Below are 20,186 nucleotides of genomic sequence, written 5' to 3' on the forward strand. Positions count from 1 at the left end.
CTTGCTTCTCAAAGAGAGGGTTACAGCGGAAGAGGGGTGGGACGAGACCGGGGAGAGAAGCTCAACCAGCTTCTGCTACTAATCCTCACCCACATCCTGGAGGACCACAGCATCCAACACAAAGTGGCTGTGGTGAAGTCAATGGCTGTCATGAGTTGAAGTGAGAGCTCACTTCTCAGAAAACTTAAACTGTCCGTACGCACTAAGTGGCTGTGCTACGGAAGATCGGTCGATTGCTAGAGCTTGGCTTGGGCACATAGGGGAAGTGCATGAGTTGAAGTGACAGCTTGCTTCTCAAAAAATCACCAGACTGGATCACGAATAGTGCATCTGATCCCTGAGCTCTCCAAAGGGTGACCCGTGGACTGCTGGAGTTAACCTCCCTCAATTGGGGAGTGACGGGCAGGCGGGCATGGGCAGGCAGGCATGGGCCGGTGGGCACAAAGGAGCTGGTACCTTGCACAGGTATGCCATAGATCTCGGGGGGGGAGTCCCAGCAGATCCAGCTACCTCACAAGGACGGCTCCCGGGCAGGCGGGCATGGGCAGGCAGGCAAGCAGGCGAACAGGCAGGCAGGCTTGGGCCGGTGGGCACAAAGGAGCTGGTACCTTGCACAGGTATGCCACAGATCTCTGGTGGAGTGAATCCCAGCAGATCCAGCTACCTCACAAGGACGGCTCCCGGGCAGGCGGGCATGGGCAGGCAGGCAGGCAGGTGAGCAGGCAGGCAGGCTTGGGCCGGTGGGCACAAAGGAGCTGGTACCTTGTACAGGTATGCCATAGATCTCTGGGGGAGTGAGTCCCAGCAGATCCAGCTACTTCACAAGGACGGCTCCCGGGCAGGCGGACAGGCAGGCGAGCAGGCAGGCAGGCTTGGGCCGGTGGGCACAAAGGAGCTGGTACCTTGCACAGGTATGCCATAGATCTCTGGGGGAGTGAGTCCCAGCAGATCCAGCTACCTCACAAGGATGGCTCCCAGGCAGGCGGGCATGGGCAGGCAGGCAGACAGGTAGGCAGGCGGGCATGGGCAGGCAGGCAGGCAGGCAGGCGGGCAAAAAGGAGCTAGTAGTTTCTGAAGCAGTTACTTTGAGTGTGGAAGATTTGTGTGCAGGCTTGGAGCACATTAACGTTGCTGCTGGATGCAAAGTGGAAGTGTTGGATGACATGGAAAAACCAAGCCTCAGCCAGAACCTTCCAAAGGGCAACCCGTGGACTGATGGAGTTTTCCTCCTGTTCCCGGTGGCTGGGACGGGTCTCGGCTTCTCAAAGCCATGGCACTGGTGTTTATTTATGCACTGCAGCTTCTCCTACGAGAGCTGTCCCACGGACAACTGGTGCCTTACTGGAGCTCAGCTTTTTCTCAGAGGGGAACTCCATGAGTTTAAGTGACAGCTTGCTTCTCAAAGAGGGGTGGGATGAGACTGAGGAGAGAGAGAGAAGAGAGCATCCACTGTAGTGGCTTTACTAGTGGCTGTGCTACGGGAGATCGGTGGACTGCTGGAGTACCTCCCTCAATTGGGGAAGTGAATGAGTTTAAGTGAAAGGTTGCTTCTCAAAATCAGCACACTGATCGAGTCACCCACATCCTGGAGGACCACAGCCTCTACGTAGTGGCTGTGCTGAAGTCAATGACTTCCAGGAGTTTCAGTGAAAGGTTGCTTCTCAAAGGCGAGGACTCTCCTGTTCCATTTTCGCAGCGAGACAGGCAGCTGCAGTAACACTCACAACCACACACACAATGACAGCTTTTGCACAGAGGCTCATGTGTTCAAGTGACAGCTTGCTTCTCAAAACCATACTTCTGGATCAGGGAGTACGTCTTCCACTCCAAGCCAAGGGCACTCCAAAGGGCGACCCGTGGACTGCTGGAGAGAGGCAGCCTGGCTAGTGGTGGTGGTGCCAGGCATTGCCTTGCCCCCTGCTTGCACCTCACCCAAACACGTGCAGTCAATCATGGAGTCTTTTGGAACTGGGTGGAAAACTATCCGGATGAGTTGACTAAGCTGTACCGGATGCCACAGAAATGAAATGAACTCAAGTGTGGTGCTTTGCCCTCACAGTCAGTCACACACACACACACTCACGGTGACAAACTCTGCCTACAGAGACGAATCGAATGATTCAGAGTTGATGTTGTGAACTGTAACACAGCCACTAAATAATAATAATAATAATAATAAGAAGAAGAAGAAGAAGAAGAAGAAGAAATATATAATAAAAATAATAATAAAAAGAAAAAAACCTGCCTGCCTGAACTGTAGTGTGCCTGCCAACCAAAGGAGGGGTGGAATTAAAGGGAGGGGAGCCTGCCTGTCACTCCCACGAGGGCTTGAGGGTGGGGTATCCCAGCAGGGGCAGATTGCCCTTCAGAAAGACCAGCTGCTCCACCAAGTCCGGCTCCAAGCGAGAGCGGTGAGGGGTCACTATGTCGCCCGCCATAGAGAACACCCTCTCGCTTGGAACACTGGTGGGTGGGCAGCTGAGTCGATCCATGGCCACCCGCGACAGGTCCGGCCAAATCTGAAAGCGGGATGACCAGTAGGCCAGGGGGTCCATGGAGCACTCCTCCATGGGCTCTGCCAGGTAACGCTGCACGGCGGTTGCAGCGTCATCCTGGCCGGTGGCTGGGGAGGGTCTCTGCCCAACCACGGCGTGCAGAGCCTCTTCCCAATACCCCTGGCCTGTGCTGCTGCTGGGAGGGATGCAGGTGAAGCTGCTGCTGGTGCTGCTGCTGCTGCGGGGAGGGGTGGCCTGCTCTTCTGCCTCACTCTGCCCCACCCTCTTGGCCCATGCCGCCCGCACTTCGCCCACCAGCGTTTCCACCCAGTGCTGCCTGCTATTTGGCCCACAAAGCCCATCCTTCACATGAGGGTCGCACATGGCTGCCAACATGTGGACCCTGTCGGTTTGGATGGGCTCCAGCCTCCGTGTCAGGCCGTCCCTCAGCCTAGTCACCGCTTCGCGTACCTCGGGCTCGAAGCGCCTGCCAGTGACGGGATCCCTGTACTCCAGAAAGTCGCCCATCTGTTTCTGGAGATGCCTGCATACAGGGATCACCTGGCTGAGGAGGGCAGAGCTAGTGCTCAGGGTCTCGGTGGCCTTCAGGAACGGCTTGAGGACCGCCACCAGCTGGGACATGGCATCCCACTGCTGCTTGCCCATGTGGTGGACGCCCATGTCCCTGACCCTGAACAAGTTGTGGATGGCACGCTGTTGCTCCACCATCCGCTCCAGCATCAGGTAGGTGGAGTTCCAGCGTGTCACCACGTCTTGCACTAGCCTGTGCTGCAGGAGATTCAGCTCCTCCTGCTTCTCCTGCAGCAAGCGACTGCCCTTGACGCTGTGGTGGAAATGCCCTGCCACCTTTCTGCAGCTCTCCAGGAGGTTACGGATCCCTCGCTGGACCAAATGTCGGAGGTGAAGTGCACCATCCGTGCCTCTGCCTGGCACAGACGACCCAGCACTAACTCCCTGCAGGAACGGTACAGGGAAGGCACCACCCGCCTGCTCAGGGTGGTGCAACACGGCAGCTTATAGTATGGCACCACAAGCGCCATCAGCCTCTTGAAGCCTGCGTTGTCAACGAGGCTGAATGGCTGGTCGTCCAATGCCACCATCTCACCGATGCAGGTGGTGATCTGGGTGGGCGTTGGAAAACGCCATCTTGTGGGTCCATACTTCCCCCACCCCATTTCCGGCAGGGTTGCCTGCCTAACCCTTGTGGGGATGGGAGATGGAGAGCTTAGAGTGGCAGTGCCAGCAGCAGCAGCAGCAGCCTTCGGCTTTCCCCTGGAACCAGTCGCCTTGCCCGCCTCTTTCCCCAGCAAGACCGACTGGTGCTGCCTGTGAAGATGCATCTTCATGCTGCTGGTTCCATAATGCCCTGTAGCTGAACCCCTGCTTAGGCTGAGTTTGCAGTGGCGACAGACAGCAAAGCGGGGATCCGCTCCCACCTCAAAGTGGTCCTACACGATGCTTGTCTTTCGCTTCCGTGGTGACACCACCAATTGCCCGCCTGAGCTCTCTGGTGTTGCCACAGAAACAGGGGTGGCAGCGGAAGAGGTGTGGGATGAGACTGGGGAGAGAGCCTCGGCCTGCTGCTGCTCTTCCTCAGCCCCCACATCCTGGAGGACCACTGCCTCCTCCTCCTCCCCCTCCACTGTGCTGAGGACCTCGTCTAGGTCCATCAGCGGGCTCGTGGGCTCAAAGGATAATGAAGGAGTTGGGGATACTCCTCCTCCTCCTCTAATGGCACTGCTGCCACATGCCTCTTGCAAAGGGGCACTTTTCCCATTCCCACCCTCAAAAAGAGAACGCCGGGCACAAGTTGCAGAAGAGAGTGGCTCTGCCTGCTGCTTGTCCTGCTTCTGTTGTGGAGCAGCCAGCCAAGGAGTTGCCCGTTTGATTTTCACAGCAGGAGAGGCAGCCTGCTTACTGGTGCCAGCCTGAGCCTTGCTGCTTTCAGCACGCCTGCTCCCTCTTCTCATGATGACTAATAAAATATTAATACTACTACTAATATGTATAAGAAGAATAAAATATTAATTCTACTAATAATATGTATAAGAATATACTATATACTACTAAGAATATGTATAAGAATATAAGAATATGTTTAAATGTAGGGAAATGGGACAAGAAGTGTGTGTATGCTTTCCCCAAAATGCTCAATCTGTGGCTGCCTGTTGCACTTCACAAAAGCAGTGCACACACAGCACACTCACAGTCCAAGTTACACAGAGAAGAAAAAGAGAATAATGTTTTGGGGTTTTTTTTTTTGTATATAGATAGAAGGAAACACAATCAGGATTTAAGAGAGGGGAGGGGGGGAAAGAACCAACCAAACACTACTACTAATATGTATAAGAAGAATAAAATATTACTACTAATAATAATATGTATGAGAATATACTAATATATATACTACTAAGAATATGTAAAAGAATATAATAATATGTTTAAGAATATTACTAATAAATGTAGGGAAATGGGACAAGAAGAAGTGTGTGTATGCTTTCAAAAGAAAGCTTTCACAAAAGCAGAAGGAAGATGAAACACAGTCAGGCTTTAAGAGAGGGAAGGGGGGGGACAACCAAACAAACAAACACACACTCCAAAATTTAAAAATAAAGTTTATATTAAATCAAAGTAAGGGAAAAACACAGGGCAAACTAAGCTAAAAGTCAGAAAGAAGCAAACAAATACACACGCCAAGCTAAAATCCTAATCTATCTCCAAAGTACACAGCAGCAGCTCGCTAAGTAGACCCTCTCCCAACGAACGCTAAACCCACAAGAGGCTGAGAGCTCTCTGACTGTGAGGGTGACTCTGGCTTAGTCCTGCCTCAAACGCTGGGATTGGAGGAGGATGCTTCATGAGGTGATCAATTCTCATCAGGATTGGGAGTTGAATGTGCCTGTCATCGCTTCAATAAACCCCGCCGCGCTGCAGCCGGTTTATCCTATCGTTTGTATGTAAATGTACCCGATTTTTTTAAAAAATATTGCACGTGAACCACAGGATGCAGAGAGCTGAGAGTAGTCTCAAAATTACCCCCATCCACGACTCTCTGTGCACAAGAATTTTCAGAACGATAGCTTAAAAAACAACCCAGTTATCCCCAATTCTTTTCCTCAATGCAATCCTATGGGCGAAAACCGCCGTTTGACCCGCGCTGTCCGTTTGTTTACCCGATTTTTAAAAAATTCTAGCATGCGACCTGCATGACGCAGAGAGCTGAGAGTAGTCTCAAAATGACCCCCATCCACGACTCTCTGAGCACAAGAATTTTCAGAACAATAGCTTCAAAAACAACCCAGTTATCCGCGATTATTTCCCGCAATGCAATCCTATGGGCGAAATGTTTTCAAGATGGCGACCGGAGCGCTCCGCCTGAAAGAGGAGCTCCGAAAAATGGCCGCTTCTCTTCACCTTGCTTCTAGGGGTCCGCAGTCCGCTTCTACTTCGCCTCTGGGTAAGGCGGAGCAGGCCAATTCGCTACTGCTTCTCCGCTCCTAATCGGAGCGGAGCACATGCCTAATGATACCTGCTGAAATTCCCTTTTCTATGCAACTGTTAAAGATACAGGAGCCCTGTCCTCCTTTTCATATGGTCAGGAACCCAGGTTCCTCCTTTTTGCCCTTTTTGAAGATAGAAAGCCACCTCCTGGCAATTGAATACTCTCAGGCAGGGATGTCGTTTCGTGGAGAGACCTGGTAAACAGCACCATCTTCTGCTGACAAAGGAGTATTACTTCTCAAATTCTTTTAGATACTCGCAATTACTTAACCCACATAGGCCTCTAGTCTAGTGCAAACGTAATAGACAGAATACAACATAAAAATTGAGTGTGCTTATTTATTTATTACATTTGTATGAAGTCTAATAGCCAAAGCTCTATGGGCAGTTCACCACAATTAAAACCATAAAATACAACATGATAAAATAAAATATATAAGTTTAAAATTTTAAAACTACAGTATAAGATTAAAACCTAGCAGCAGCGCGAAGATTTAAAATAGAGTATTGCCACCATCCTCTGCATGTTTAGTTAGAAGAAAGTCTTACAAGACTTTTTACAGGACTTTTTCTCTGTCTAAGCATGCACAGGAGTGCACTCCAACAGATTTAAAACAGCAGAAACTGAAAGTCTAAAATGCCTGGGAAAATAAGATCTTCACTGGTGCTGAAAAGACTTTAATGTAGGTGCCAGGTGAGAATCTTTGGATTGCTCATTCCACAACATTTTAATATATATATATAGATATATATATAGATATATATATGCCAGAGCAGCTTTTAAATTAAACTCTGGGAGAAAGCTGACAGCAGCTGGGAAGCATTTGGTTTAAATCATTTCAAGAGGATGAAGGAGAGGGAATATGCCATGAGCGTATGATAGAAGATCATAGAGAGACCTAAGTGCCATAGCAAAAGATGCACACGCCAAAAACATCTGCGGAGGGACACCATGCATAGGTGTTTCTATGCAAATACTAGAAGCCTCCGAGCCAAAATGAGGGTATTGAAGTGTTTGGTTTTAAAGGGGACCCTGATGTAGTGGGCATTACAGAAACCTGACGGAATAGAGAGAACGAATGGGACATGGTCATCTCTGCATATAAATTCTACAGAAAGGACAAAGAGGGGCTACTGGAGGTGTTGTTCTGTACGTCAAAGACACATAGACTGGGTTCGGACAACACAATAGTCAACGGTTGATTAAATAGTCCATGGTAGACTAAATAGTCCACCGTTGACAATTGTGTCATCTGTGGGGCAAAAAAAAAAAAACCTCCACGGTTGGTTGTTTCAATGAAATAACCAACTCCAATCATCAAGGCTGTGTGCAGGGTTCTTTATTTGCACAGCCATTGATTATTGTGTTATCCATCGGCCTCCATGAATTATTTCCCTTGCCTACAGAGTCGCAAGGCAAGAGCGTCAGAAACCCCTGCCTCTCTTTCCCAGCAGGGCTCTACAGGCTGGGGAAATAATCCTGGCCAGGGACGCGCTTGGGGAGCCGCTGATCGTGCTGTCCCTTGGTGCTGCCCCGCCCGCCCCCCCGCGGCGATCTGTGGCACCTCACGTGCTTCCTGGGACAGGCCCATTAGTTTCGGCGCCAAGGCTAGAGAGAACTGTTTCCGGACTCGGTGTCAAAACAAATGGGGATGCACGTGTTGTGCAGGGATATCATCCCTGGTCCGGGGATGCTATGCCTCCACAGGGCGTGCATTCCCATTAATTTCAAGGTTGAGGCTGACAGCTCCCTCTGCCCTCAGACTTGAAACAAATGCGACAGGATGCCAGGCGGAGGGACACCAACCCTCCGTCCTGTTCCATTTGTTTTTATTTATTTAATTAATTTATTGTATTTATATCCCGCCTTTTTTCCTCCAAGGAACCCAAATCGGCATACATAATCCTCCTCCCCTCCTCTCCATTTTTATCCTCACAACAACAACCCTGCGAGGTGGGTTGGGCTGAGAGCCTGTGACTGGCCCAAAGTCACCCAATGGGTTTCCATGCCTGAGTGGGGACTAGTAGCTTCATCCCTCGTACAGGTTTCCCTCAAATTATCCCCGACAGCGCTAAGCTGTCGGCGTTGTTGTTGTTGCTGCTAGCTAAATCACACCCCGGGCGGCAGCGCTCCTAAGATACTTTGCATACCAGGAAAAAGGTTTAAGGGGAGGGATGTAAAAAAATCATTAAACATCAACAGATGACCAAATCTTATTCAAATTTGGTATGCTGAAAGCTCTCCTTAGTATCTATTACTGTGCCAATTTTGATGTCTTTATCGTTAAAACTTACGCAGATGTAAGCATTTGTTTAATTGGTAGTTTAAACCTATCAAATCCTCCTCCTGCGCCCCCGGTGGCCGCTCAGAAAACAACAAATGATTCGCTCTTAAAAGGGGTATCAGAATAATACAGGTCTTTTGGCTTTATAGCACAATTAAAGCAGGATGCCTGGGAGTACTTCACAGTCAAAGCAGATTATAAACTGGAAAAGATTGGATTCCTTTGCACACAATTTGCAGTGATTGCACAGTATAACCCTGGTGTGATGAAGCTCATCAAGAAAAGAGGGCTTCCTTCATAAAATGGAAGTCTTGCCCAAGCGATGAAAACAAAAGAAAGCACAAGCATGCACAAAGTTGATGCAAGCAGACAATAAGAGATGCAATAAAAAAACATTTTGAAAAGCATATCACTAATAATATTAAGGCCAACAATAAAGAATCCTTTAAATCAGTGGTTCACAATTGGTGGTCAGTAGACCCCAGGGGGTCCATGTAACCCACCCATGGGGTCCGTGGCACCATTCACATATTCACCATTCATTTCTGGAGTCCACGGTGGACGAATTCCTACCAGAAGTAAAATATAACGTCACTGAGCACCTGCGTGATTTAGCGACTAGCTTCAGAGATTACTTCCCTGCACCTAATCCTGAAAACTCATGGAGAAGGAATCCTTTCGAATGCAGTGATGTGCAACTAACTACTCTATCTGTGGAAGAGCAAGATGCACTTCTTGACGTGGCTTGTGATGGTTCATTGAAATCATTTTTCAAAGAATACAGACTGGACCAATTCTGGGTGAAGGTTTTTCCTGATTATAAGAAGTTAGGTGAAAAAGCTTTGAAACATCTAGTTCCCTTTTGTTCCACATATCTTTGTGAACAAACATTTTCGACATTTTGTTATATGAAGAACAAGCATAGAAATCGGCTTGATGTTGATCCAGATTTGAGATTAAAAGTAGGAAATATTGAAGCGGATGTGGAAGGGATTGTTCGGGACATAAAGAGGCATGATTTCTCCCATCACATTTAGGTTTAGTAGCTGCTAGATCTAAAGATCAACACACCATAGGAACCTGGAATGTAAGATCTATGAGCCAGGGCAAATTGGATGTGGTTATTGGTGAGATGTCAAGATTAAATATAGATATATTGGGTGTCAGTGAACTGAAATGGACTGGAATGGGCCACTTCACATCAGATCACCACCAGATTAACTACTGTGGACAAGAGGATCACAGAAGAAATGGAGTAGCCTTCATAATTAATAATAAAGTGGCTAAAGCAGTGCTTGGATACAATCCAAAAAATGATAGAATGATCCCAATTCGAATTCAGGGTAAGCCATTTAACATCACAGTGATCCAAATATATGCCCCAACCACAGATGCTGAAGAAGCAGAAGCAGATCAGTTCTATGAGGATCTGCAGCACCTACTGGATAATACACCAAAAAGATATGTTATTTTCGTTACAGGAGACTGGAACGCTAAGGTGGGTAGTCAAATGACATCTGGAATTACAGGTAAGCATGGTCTAGGAGAACAAAATGAAGTGGGACATAGGCTGATAGAATTTTGCCAGGACAACTCACTGTGCATAACCAACACTCTCTTCCAACAACCTAAAAGACGGCTTTATACATGGCCTTCACCAGATAGCCGACACCGAAATCAGATTGACTACATCCTTTGCAGCCAAAGGTGGCGGACATCTATACAGACGGTAAAAACAAGACCTGGAGCTGACTGTAGTTCAGATCACGAACTTCTTATTGCACAATTTAGAATCAAACTAAAGAGAATAGGGAAGACCCACAGATCAGTTAGATATGAGCTCACTAATATTCCTAATGAATATGCAGTGGAGGTGAAGAATAGATTTCATAGAATCATAGAATCATAGAATAGCAGAGTTGGAAGGGGCCTACAAGGCCATCGAGTCCAACCCCCTGCTCAATGCAGGAATCCACCCTAAAGCATCCCTGACAATATGGATGGAAAGGAGTCCCTAGAGGTGGTGACCTGCAAAGGGTGTGCAATGTTCGTGTTTCTGCCTGAGCTCAACATGGCGTATACCTGCAACAAGTGCAAGCTGGTGGCACTTTTGGAAGAAAAAGTGAGAGGACTTGAGCAGCGAGTGTCCACCCTCCAAGGAATAAGAGAAGTCGAGTTCTTAGACCGAACGGTGGAACTGCAACAGCAACAAGAAGCACATGAGATTGAAGAACAACAGCCAGCTGAAGCCGAAGTAGAGTATGCTGAGGGGAGGAAAGCCAATGAAGAGGAAACTCCCTGGAAAAGAGTGACAGTTAGGAGAGGAGGAATTAGAGGGCGTTCTGCACCAGTGGAGCCATTGGAGTTAAGCAACTGCTTTCAGCTTCTGGAGAATGAGACTGAAGGACAGTTTGCAGAGGAAGAAGTACAGGAGACACCATGCAACAGTGACCAAGAGACAGAAGGTAGGTCAACCAAGAAGAAGAGAAGAGTAGTCGTTGTGGGAGACTCCCTGCTGCGTGGGATTGAAACCCAAGTATGTCGTGAAGACCCATGGACTCGCCAGGTGTGCTGTCTCCCTGGAGCACAGATTAGAGATGTGACTGAAGGGTTACCGAAGCTCATAAAGCCCACGGACACATACTCCTTTCTTCTCATCCATGTAGGAACAAATGATGTCGCCAAGCAGAGCTACGAAGAAATCATTTCAGACTTTGAAGTTCTGGGAAGGAAACTGAAGAACTTTGGGGCCCAGGTAGTTTTCTCATCCATCCTCCCGGTTCTTGGAAGAGGATTAGAAAGGGAAAGAAAAATACTCCGGATGAACGACTGGCTTCGAAGGTGGTGCCGTCGTGAGAGTTTTGGATTCTGGGACCACGGGCTACGCTACTTGGAACATGAACTGCTGGCAAGGGATGGGTTGCACCTCACAAGGGCTGGAAAGAATGAGTTCAGCCACAGCATGAAGAACTTCATCAGGAGGGCTTTAAACTGAATCTTACGGGGGTGGGAGACGTAAATTTTGAGGCAACAACGGATGAAGACCAATGCACCACAGTACAGAGAACAGCTCCAACAGTGTCCCAAAATAGTGTCTGCAACAAGGTAGGAACAAAGCCAGACTATAAAACACATGGTCTTCGATGTCTATATATACTAATGCCCAGAGCATGGGAAACAAACAGAATGAACTTGAACTCTTATTACATGAAGGCAAATACGACTTGATAGGTATAACTGAAACTTGGTGGGATGACTCCCATGACTGGAATATAGCAATTGAAGGATATAACTTGTTCAAAAAGAACAGAAGAAATAGAAAGGGAGGTGGAGTTGCACTATATGTTAAAAATACCTATCCCTGTACAGAAATACAGGCGGATGAGATTGGGAGCCCCGTCGAGAGTGTCTGGATTAAAATAAATGGGGCTAGGAATAAAAAGAATATGATAATCGGAGTCTACTACTGACCACCCAATCAAGGAGAAGACGAGGACGAAACTTTTGAGAAACAAATTGCCAGTGTTTCAAGGAAGTGTGATGTAGTAGTGATGGGGGACTTCAATTACCCTGATATCTGTTGGGAGACCATTACTGCCAAAAGCGGCCCTTCCAAGAAATTCCTGACATGTATGGGTGATAACTTTCTCCTACAGAAAGTGGAGGAAGGAACTAGAGGATCGGCAATCCTTGACTTGTTATTGACCAATAGGGATGACTTAGTGGATAAAGTGGCAGTTACGGGAACTCTGGGGGAAAGTGACCACGTCATACTTGAATTCTTGATTATGAAGGAGACAAAAGTTGAGTGTAGCCATAAACGTACTCTGGATTTTAGGAAAGCTGATTTTAATAAACTCAGAACTATAATAAGTAAGGTCCCGTGGCAAGGGAGCCTAAAGAGAAAAGGAGTGCAGGATGGGTGGGAGTATCTAAAAAATGAAATTTTAAGGGCACAGTTACAAACAATTCCAACAAGGAGAAAAGATAGAAGACAACAGAGGAAACCAATGTGGCTCCACAAAAAGCTTATTGATGAACTGAAAACAAAAAGGGATACATATAGGAAGTGGAAGGAAGGCCAGGCTGCAAAAGAAGAGTACAGACAAGTGGCGCAGAAGTGCCAAAATGGCGTCAGGAAGGCTAAAGCTGTGAATGAGCTGAGATTAGCGAGGGATGCTAAAAGCAATAAAAAGGCTTTCTTCAGATACGTAAGTAGTAAAAGACAGAGGAAAGAAATGGTGGTTCAACTGCTTAATGAGGATGGCAAATTGATAACAGACGACAAAGAAAAGGCTGAAGTGCTCAATTCCTACTTTGCCTCGGTTTTCTCCCAAAAGCGGGTCTATGACCCCCCTGGAAAAAGTGAAACAGAAGTTGAGGGGGCAGGATTGCAGTTTGAGATTGATAAACAAATGGTCAAAGAACACCTAATTTCCTTGAATGAGTTCAAATCTCCAGGGCCCGATGAACTGCATCCAAGAGTAATGAAGGAGCTAGCGGAAGAACTCTCAGAACCTTTGTCTATTATCTTTGCAAAATCATGGAAGACGGGTGAGGTGCCGGACGACTGGAGGAGGGCTAACGTTGTCCCTATCTTCAAAAAGGGCAAAAAGGAGAAACCTGGGAACTACAGACCAGTCAGTCTGACATCCATCCCTGGGAAAATTCTGGAGCAGATTATAAAGAAGTCAATCTGTAAACACCTTGAAATCAATGCAGTGATTACTACAAGCCAACATGGATTTGTCAGGAACAAATCCTGTCAGACTAATTTGATCTCATTTTTTGATAGGATAACCTCCCTTGTGGACTGTGGGAATGCTGTGGATGTCATATATCTTGACTTCAGCAAAGCTTTTGACAAAGTACCACATGACATTCTGATTAACAAACTAGCTAAAAGTGGGCTAGATGGAACAACTATTAGGTGGATCCACAGTTGGCTACAGAATCGGACTCAAAGAGTACTTATCAATGGAACCTTCTCAAACTGGGGAGAGGCAACGAGTGGGGTGCCGCAGGGCTCAGTCCTGGGCCCAGTGCTCTTCAACATTTTTGTTAATGATTTGGACGAGGAGGTGCAGGGAACGCTGATCAAATTTGCAGATGACACAAAATTGGGTGGGATAGCTAATACCCTGGAAGACAGAAACAAACTTCAAAGTGATCTTGATAGGCTGGAGTGCTGGGCTGAAAACAACAGAATGACATTTAATAGGGATAAATGCCAAGTTCTACATTTAGGGAATAGAAACCAAATGCACAGTTACAAGATGGGGGACACTTGGCTCAGCAATACTACAAACGAGAAGGATCTTGGAATTGTTGTAGATCACAAGCTGAATATGAGCCAACAGTGCAATATGGCTGCAAGAAAGGCAAATGCTATTTTGGGCTGCATTAATAGAAGTATAGCTTCCAAATCACGTGAGGTACTGGTTCCTCTCTATTCGGCCCTGGTTAGGCCTCATCTAGAGTATTGCGTCCAGTTCTGGGCTCCACAATTCAAGAAGGACGCAGACAAGCTGGAGCGTGTTCAGAAGAGGGCAACCAGGATGATCAGAGGTCTAGAAACAAAGCCCTATGAAGAGAGACTGAAAGAACTGGGCATGTTTAGCCTAGAGAAGAGAAGTTTGAGGGGAGACATGATAGCACTCTTCAAATACTTAAAAGGTTGTCACACAGAGGAGGGCCAGGATCTCTTCTCGATCCTCCCAGAGTGCAGGACACGGAATAACGGGCTCAAGTTAAAGGAAGCCAGATTCCGGCTGGACATCAGGAAAAACTTCCTGACTGTTAGAGCAGTGCGACGGTGGAATCAGCTACCTAGGGAGGTTGTGGGCTCTCCCACACTAGAGGCCTTCAAGAGGGACTTAAGGGACTAGAGTTAGTAGATAGGGTCCCGGAAGAACTATGGACAGAAGTTTGATGGCTGAAAGCAAGGAGGAGCTGAGGAGCCTTATGACGAAGGTGAAAGAAGAAAGTGCAAAAGCTGGGTTGCAGTTAAACCTCAAAAAAACCAAGATCATGGCAACCAGCTTGATTGATAACTGGCAAATAGAGGGAGAAAACGAGGAGGCGGTGACAAACTTTGTATTTCTGGGCGTAAAGATTACTGCAGATGCTGACTGCAGCCAGGAAATCAGAAGAGGTTTACTTCTTGGGAGGAGAGCAATGACAAATCTTGATAAAATAGTTAAGAGCAGAGACACTACACTGACAACAAAGGTCCGCATAGTTAAAGCAATGGTATTCCCCGTAGTAACCTATGGCTGCGAGAGCTGGACCATAAGGAAGGCTGAGCGAAGGAAGATAGATGCTTTTGAACTGTGGTGTTGGAGGAAAATTCTGAGAGTGCCTTGGACTGCAAGAAGATCAAACCAGTCCATACTCCAGGAAATAAAGCCAGACTACTCACTTGAGGGAATGGTATTAAAGGCAAAACTGAAGTACTTTGGCCACATAATGAGAAGACAGGACACCCTGGAGAAGAAAGTGGAAGGCAAAAGGAAGAGGGGCTGACCAAGGGCAAGATGGAGGGATGATATTCTGTAGGTGACGGACTCGACCTTGGGGGAGCTATGGGTGGCGACGGCCGACAGAAAGCTCTGGCGTGGGCTGGTCCATGAAGTCACGAAGAGTCGGAAGCGACTGAACGAATAAACAACAACAAAGCTGCTAGACATGTCATAATTTGTTCAGTTGTAAACTAGACGTTAGTAAAATTAAATTCGTCTTTATATTCCTAACTAAATCATTGTCGTTTTTGCGTGGTAATATCACAAATATCAAAATGTTATGGTCTGCTTTTTAGTATACCTAAAATTCTTTGCTTATTAGGGGCTACCCTTTATTTTTTCCAAAAAATTGCTTCGCACAGGTAACTACCATAGACATAATAATTTTTTCAAAAGTAGGGGGTCCATGGCTTGGCATTTGAAAAACAAGGGGTCCACAGTACTTAGCTAATTGGGAACCACTGCTTTAAATATATCAGAAGCAGGAAACCAGCTAGGGAAGGAGTTGGACCGTTGGAAGACAGTGGCGTTAAAGAAGTACTGAAGGAGCACAGAGAGATTGCAGAGAAGCTGAATGAATTCTTCTCATCGGTCTTCATTGCAGAATGGACACACAGTACATAGTTCAAACTATAAAATTCGCTACCAGAAAATGCAGTGACACAGTCATCAGTTTGGATGGTTTTAAAAGGGGTTAAGCACCTTTAGACAATGGAACTTACTTTTAAGTAAACACGCCTGGGTTTGTGCTGTCAAAGGTTGAAGCCTGAGTCACATCAATTCAATAAATTAAACTTAATTACCCCTTAGCATTTCAAGATTCCTTACAAGTGGACATTTTTATAGACTGTATATTCTACTTCTACTTTTTCTTTTTACATCCCAGCCCCTTTTTGTTCATTATAAATTATTTTGTTGTTTTAGGGCTCAGCCCCATTGGGTTGACACCCGCTAGGGAGAAGCCTCCGATCTCAGAGGCGTCCGAGTCTCCTGTGAACTTCCAGCCTGCTCCTAACAAGCTTGGAGAAGGCGACAGAGGTGACTTTCACTTCTCTGGGCTCCTTTTTTAATCTCTTCTTCTAGATGGACCTCTGAGCCCATCTACAGGAAGCATGCTGCTGGGGTGGGACCAGGGTGGAGAGGCTGTAGGATATTGCATATCCCAGCCTCTGCTGCCCCCTCCCCGTCCACTGGAGAGCCCTCTTTTTGACCTCTGTGAGCTCACCTGAGGCTGCTTTTGTGACCTCAGAAAGCAGGTGCCACAGTTCTTTTCAGAGTGGCTGCAAAAGGGCAGGGGAGGCCCGCCTCCCAAAGTTGTAGCAGTGTCTACGGCATTGGGAGGGGGAATCCAAAAAAATCCAATGGTCCCTGGGATGCTCTCCAAAGACTATTGGATTGAACCCTAAAATAGTTTTAGGGTGCAATCCAATAATAATAATAATAATAATAATAATAATAATAATAATAATATATTTATTACACAGTGCATGGTTGGCTGGGAATGCTGGGAGTTGTAGGTCTTTTTTTCTGTCTAAATATGCATAGGATCGCACCCTTAATTCTTTGTATGTTTTTAACTCTTTGCTGTATGATGTCTTCAGTCTTTTTTAAATTTAATGCATGAATCAGGGCCAGCCCTCCCATGAAGCAGGGTGAGGTGGCTGCCTCAGGTGGTGCACTGGAAAGAGTGACCGATTGGGACCCCTGCTGCCACCCTCCTTGCTTGCCAGGGCTGGTCCAAGGAGCACCTATTACTGCTGTGTGAATAGAAAAGGGAATTTCAGCAGGTGTCATTTGTAGGCATGCAGCACCTGGTGAAATTCCCTCATCACAACAGTTAAAGCTGCAGGAGCCCTGCCCTCTTGACCAGATGCAATGAAAAGGGAATTTCACCAGGTGTTTCATGGATATTTATTTATTTATTACATTTATATACCGCCCCACAGCCGAAGCTCTCTGGGTGGTTTACCAATGACACCTGCTGAAATACTCTTTTCTATACAACCGTTAAAAGATGCAGAAGCCCTGCCCTGTTTTCCATATGGTTACCCTACCTAGGACCCATTAACTTTACAGAAGACCTGCTCTTAGTGGAGACAAAATCTTGTAGAACTGGTTTGTTGATATGGATCCTGTAAAGGGTCAGTAACAGCACTTCAAAATGAAGTCGAGAATCACACTACAACTGTGCTTTGCCACCTCACTGGCTCCCGTGATCTCAATATCAGATGATGATGATGATGATGATGATTTATTTATTTATTTATATAGCACCATCAATGTACATGGTGCTGTACAGAGTAAAACAGTAAATAGCAAGACCCTGCCGCATAGGCTTACATTCTAATAATGGGGATTGATATTCCTGCCTCATTAGGGTGACCATATGGAAAGTTGGACAGGGCTCCTGTATCTTTAACAGTTGCATAGAAAAGGGAATTTCAGCAGGTGTCATTTGTATACACGCAGCACCTGGCAAAATACCCTCTTCACCACAACAGTTAAAGCTGCAGGAGCTATACTAGAAGAACCAGATACAAAAGAGGGCAGGGCTCCTGCAGCTTTAACTGTTGTGGTGAAGAGGGAATTTTGTCAAAATGATGAGGGAAAAACACTACGTAAAACCAAAAAAAGGAAGAGATAGTCTCTAGTGTTAAAAAGTAGAAAAGTTTTAATCTCTTTATACTGATATCTCAAATGTTTAAAAATGTATTGTTGTAACAAGACTTTTTGAATAAAAGCTCGACGTTTCGGATCTGACGATCCTTCTTCAGGAGCTATGAACAAAGAAAAATTTTTTGAACAACACCTGTCATATTTATATTGAATATCATACATTACACACAAGAAAGAGTAAAAGTCTTAGAAAAAAAGAGGAGAACAAAAGGAAGAAAACGAAAACAGAACAACACCTTTTCTTCTTTGTAATTACTAGTAATCTAACCTTGACTGGAAAACATTAGTATTGTATATATATTTTTAGGCGTAATCTTTTTTATTATTTCCAAACATCAGTAAATAAAAAACACTAACAACACAAACACGTCCACAAAAACAAGACAAAACAAAACAAAACAAAACACCAAATAAAATGTTCTTCCAATGTTCTCCTCAGCAAAAATATATAATAATGTTGTCATTATTATTGTTTTTCTTTATCACTGTCAAATCCAAATCTCTAATTTCTCACTCCACATTTTCTACACTATTGGTTGAATCCAGATATACAAGTCATTTTTTTCTCGTCCCTTCATAAAGTTTACAAAAGGTTCCCATTCAGTTATAAATCTTAAAGTCGATTTTTCCCTCATTATTGCCGTGAGTTTCGCCATCTCTGCTAGCTCAAACATCTTCAGTAGCCATTCCTCTATTGTGGGCACTATTTTGCCCTTCCATCTTTGTGCATATATCAGTCTTGCAGCTGTCGTCATACATAAGAATATAGTCCCATGATTCTTTTTCATCTGCTCATCCATAAATCCCAAAAGAAAGTACCGGTACTGGTTTCAGTTGAATATTAATTTTTAGGATTTTTTGGATTACAGAATGGATTTGTATCCAGAAAGTCTTTGCTTTTTTGCAGGTCCACCATGCATGGTAGTATGTCCCTTCTTGCTCTTCACATTTCCAGCACAATCCTGATGCCCTTTATACATTTTGGCCAATTTTGCTGGTGGCATATGCAATTTATTTATAACTTGAGATGGTGACCTTGGGTTAACAGATGATGGAGATTGATATTCCTGCCTCATTAGGGTGACCATATGGAAAGGAGGACAGGGCTCCAGTATCTTTAACAGTTGCATAGAAAAGGGAATTTCAGCAGGTGTCATTGGTATACACGCAGCACCTGGCAAAATATCCTCTTCACCACGACAATTAAAGCTGCAGGAACTATACTAGAGGAATCAGATACAAAAGAGGGCAGCTTTAACTGTTGTGATGAAGAAGGAATTTCTCCAGGTGCTGCGTGCATACAAATGACACTCGTGGAAATTCCCAATACAACTATTAAAGATACAGGAGCCCTGTCCTCCTTTCCATATGGTCACCTTATGCCTCACGTCCTGCTCGCTTGAACATCCCCGGGGGGGCTGACCACTGTTGGAAACAGAATGCTGGGCTAAATCGACGACCCCAGCTTTAATCCCGCAAGACTCCTGCTGGGTCCTTCTTGGCCACGATCTTGGGGAATGAGAGGCCATCTCCCTCTGAATGGCGGTTTCTGGAGAAGAAAGAAACATGAAGGGAAGGACAGTCGCCTTCACGCACTGCTTGTCTGGAGTTCCTCGGGAGCATCTGGCTGACCGCTGTTGGAAGCAGGAAAGTGGGATTCAGTGGGCCTACGTCTAATCAACAATAAGCCCTATATGGCTCGGGTCCAGGTTATCTGAAAGACTGTATTCTCCCTTGTGAGCCTGCCCGTGCTTTGAGATCTTCTGGAGAAGCCCTTCTTTCGGTCCCACCATCTTCACCGGCGCACTTGGTGGGAACATGGGAGAGGGCCTTCTCGGTGGCTGCTCTAGTGCTTTGGAACTCTCTTCCCGAGGAAGCTAGGCTGGCTCCCTCCTTGATGGGCTTTCGGAAGCAGGCTAAAACTTCTTTGTTCCAGCAGGCCTTTGGAGAATAATCTGGCCCTCCATCTATGTTAATGTCTTATAATTTTGCTGTGTATTTTAAACATTTATGATTCCCCCCCCCGCCGTCCCAATGTATATTTTAAACTTTGTAAGGCCGCCTTGAGGCCCAGCATTGGGCAAAAGGCGGGATACAAATAAATATCATCATCATCATCATCCATGTGTCAAGCTCAAAATCTTTAAATCGCGCTCTCACAATTTTTTTTTAAAAAAAAGGGGGGGCACATCCTATTAGCTTGGCGACGGCGCCCCCCCGCCCCAGTGGCTATTTGGTTTCTCCCTCTCCATAAATGGCGACTTGGTAAATCCCGCCCTTTCCTTCCCACCCACCCCTGCTCTCCTCTGGGATGGTCTGCTCCGAAGCGCGCTCCGCCTCCTGCCTCTTCTCGCGCCCCCCTCCCTGCCCGGTACGCGCGAAATCGCCTCCCGCCGTCTCCCCGCCTGCTGCCTTGCCGGTCCCGATGCCCGCTCGGGCCACCCCGTTGACCTCGGAGGAGCTGCGCAGGCGGTGAGTGGGACCCCCGGGGGGGGGAGGAGGAGGAGGAGGAGGACCTGCCCCCCTCTAATCCCCAGAAGAGGGAAGGGTCCTGATCTCCCACCACCCCGGTTTTATCCTGCAGGCGCGTTGACCTGCCCCCCAGCAACGTTTCGCCTGTGATGGCTGGGGTTCGCCTTCTGCACCCTTATTTGGGGGTGGGGGGGCTTTCTCCTCCACTTCGCGGC

General features: G+C 46.6%; 1 protein-coding gene across 1 annotated transcript in view; it reads left to right on the forward strand.

Annotated features, from left to right (window-relative positions):
* Window positions 1–19,869: 19,869 nt before the first annotated feature.
* The window catches only part of DNMT1 (DNA methyltransferase 1), a 73,685-nt gene continuing 73,368 nt past the window's right edge, over window positions 19,870–20,186 (forward strand). Inside the window, exon 1 of the mRNA XM_063119561.1 lies at window positions 19,870–19,971. Coding sequence (XP_062975631.1) covers window positions 19,925–19,971 — 47 coding nt within the window. The 5' untranslated portion in view covers window positions 19,870–19,924. The remainder of the gene's footprint in view (window positions 19,972–20,186) is intronic.

The sequence above is a fragment of the Elgaria multicarinata genome, chromosome 3 (genome assembly GCF_023053635.1).
Source record: "Elgaria multicarinata webbii isolate HBS135686 ecotype San Diego chromosome 3, rElgMul1.1.pri, whole genome shotgun sequence".
NCBI classification, from domain to species: Eukaryota; Metazoa; Chordata; class Lepidosauria; order Squamata; family Anguidae; genus Elgaria; species Elgaria multicarinata.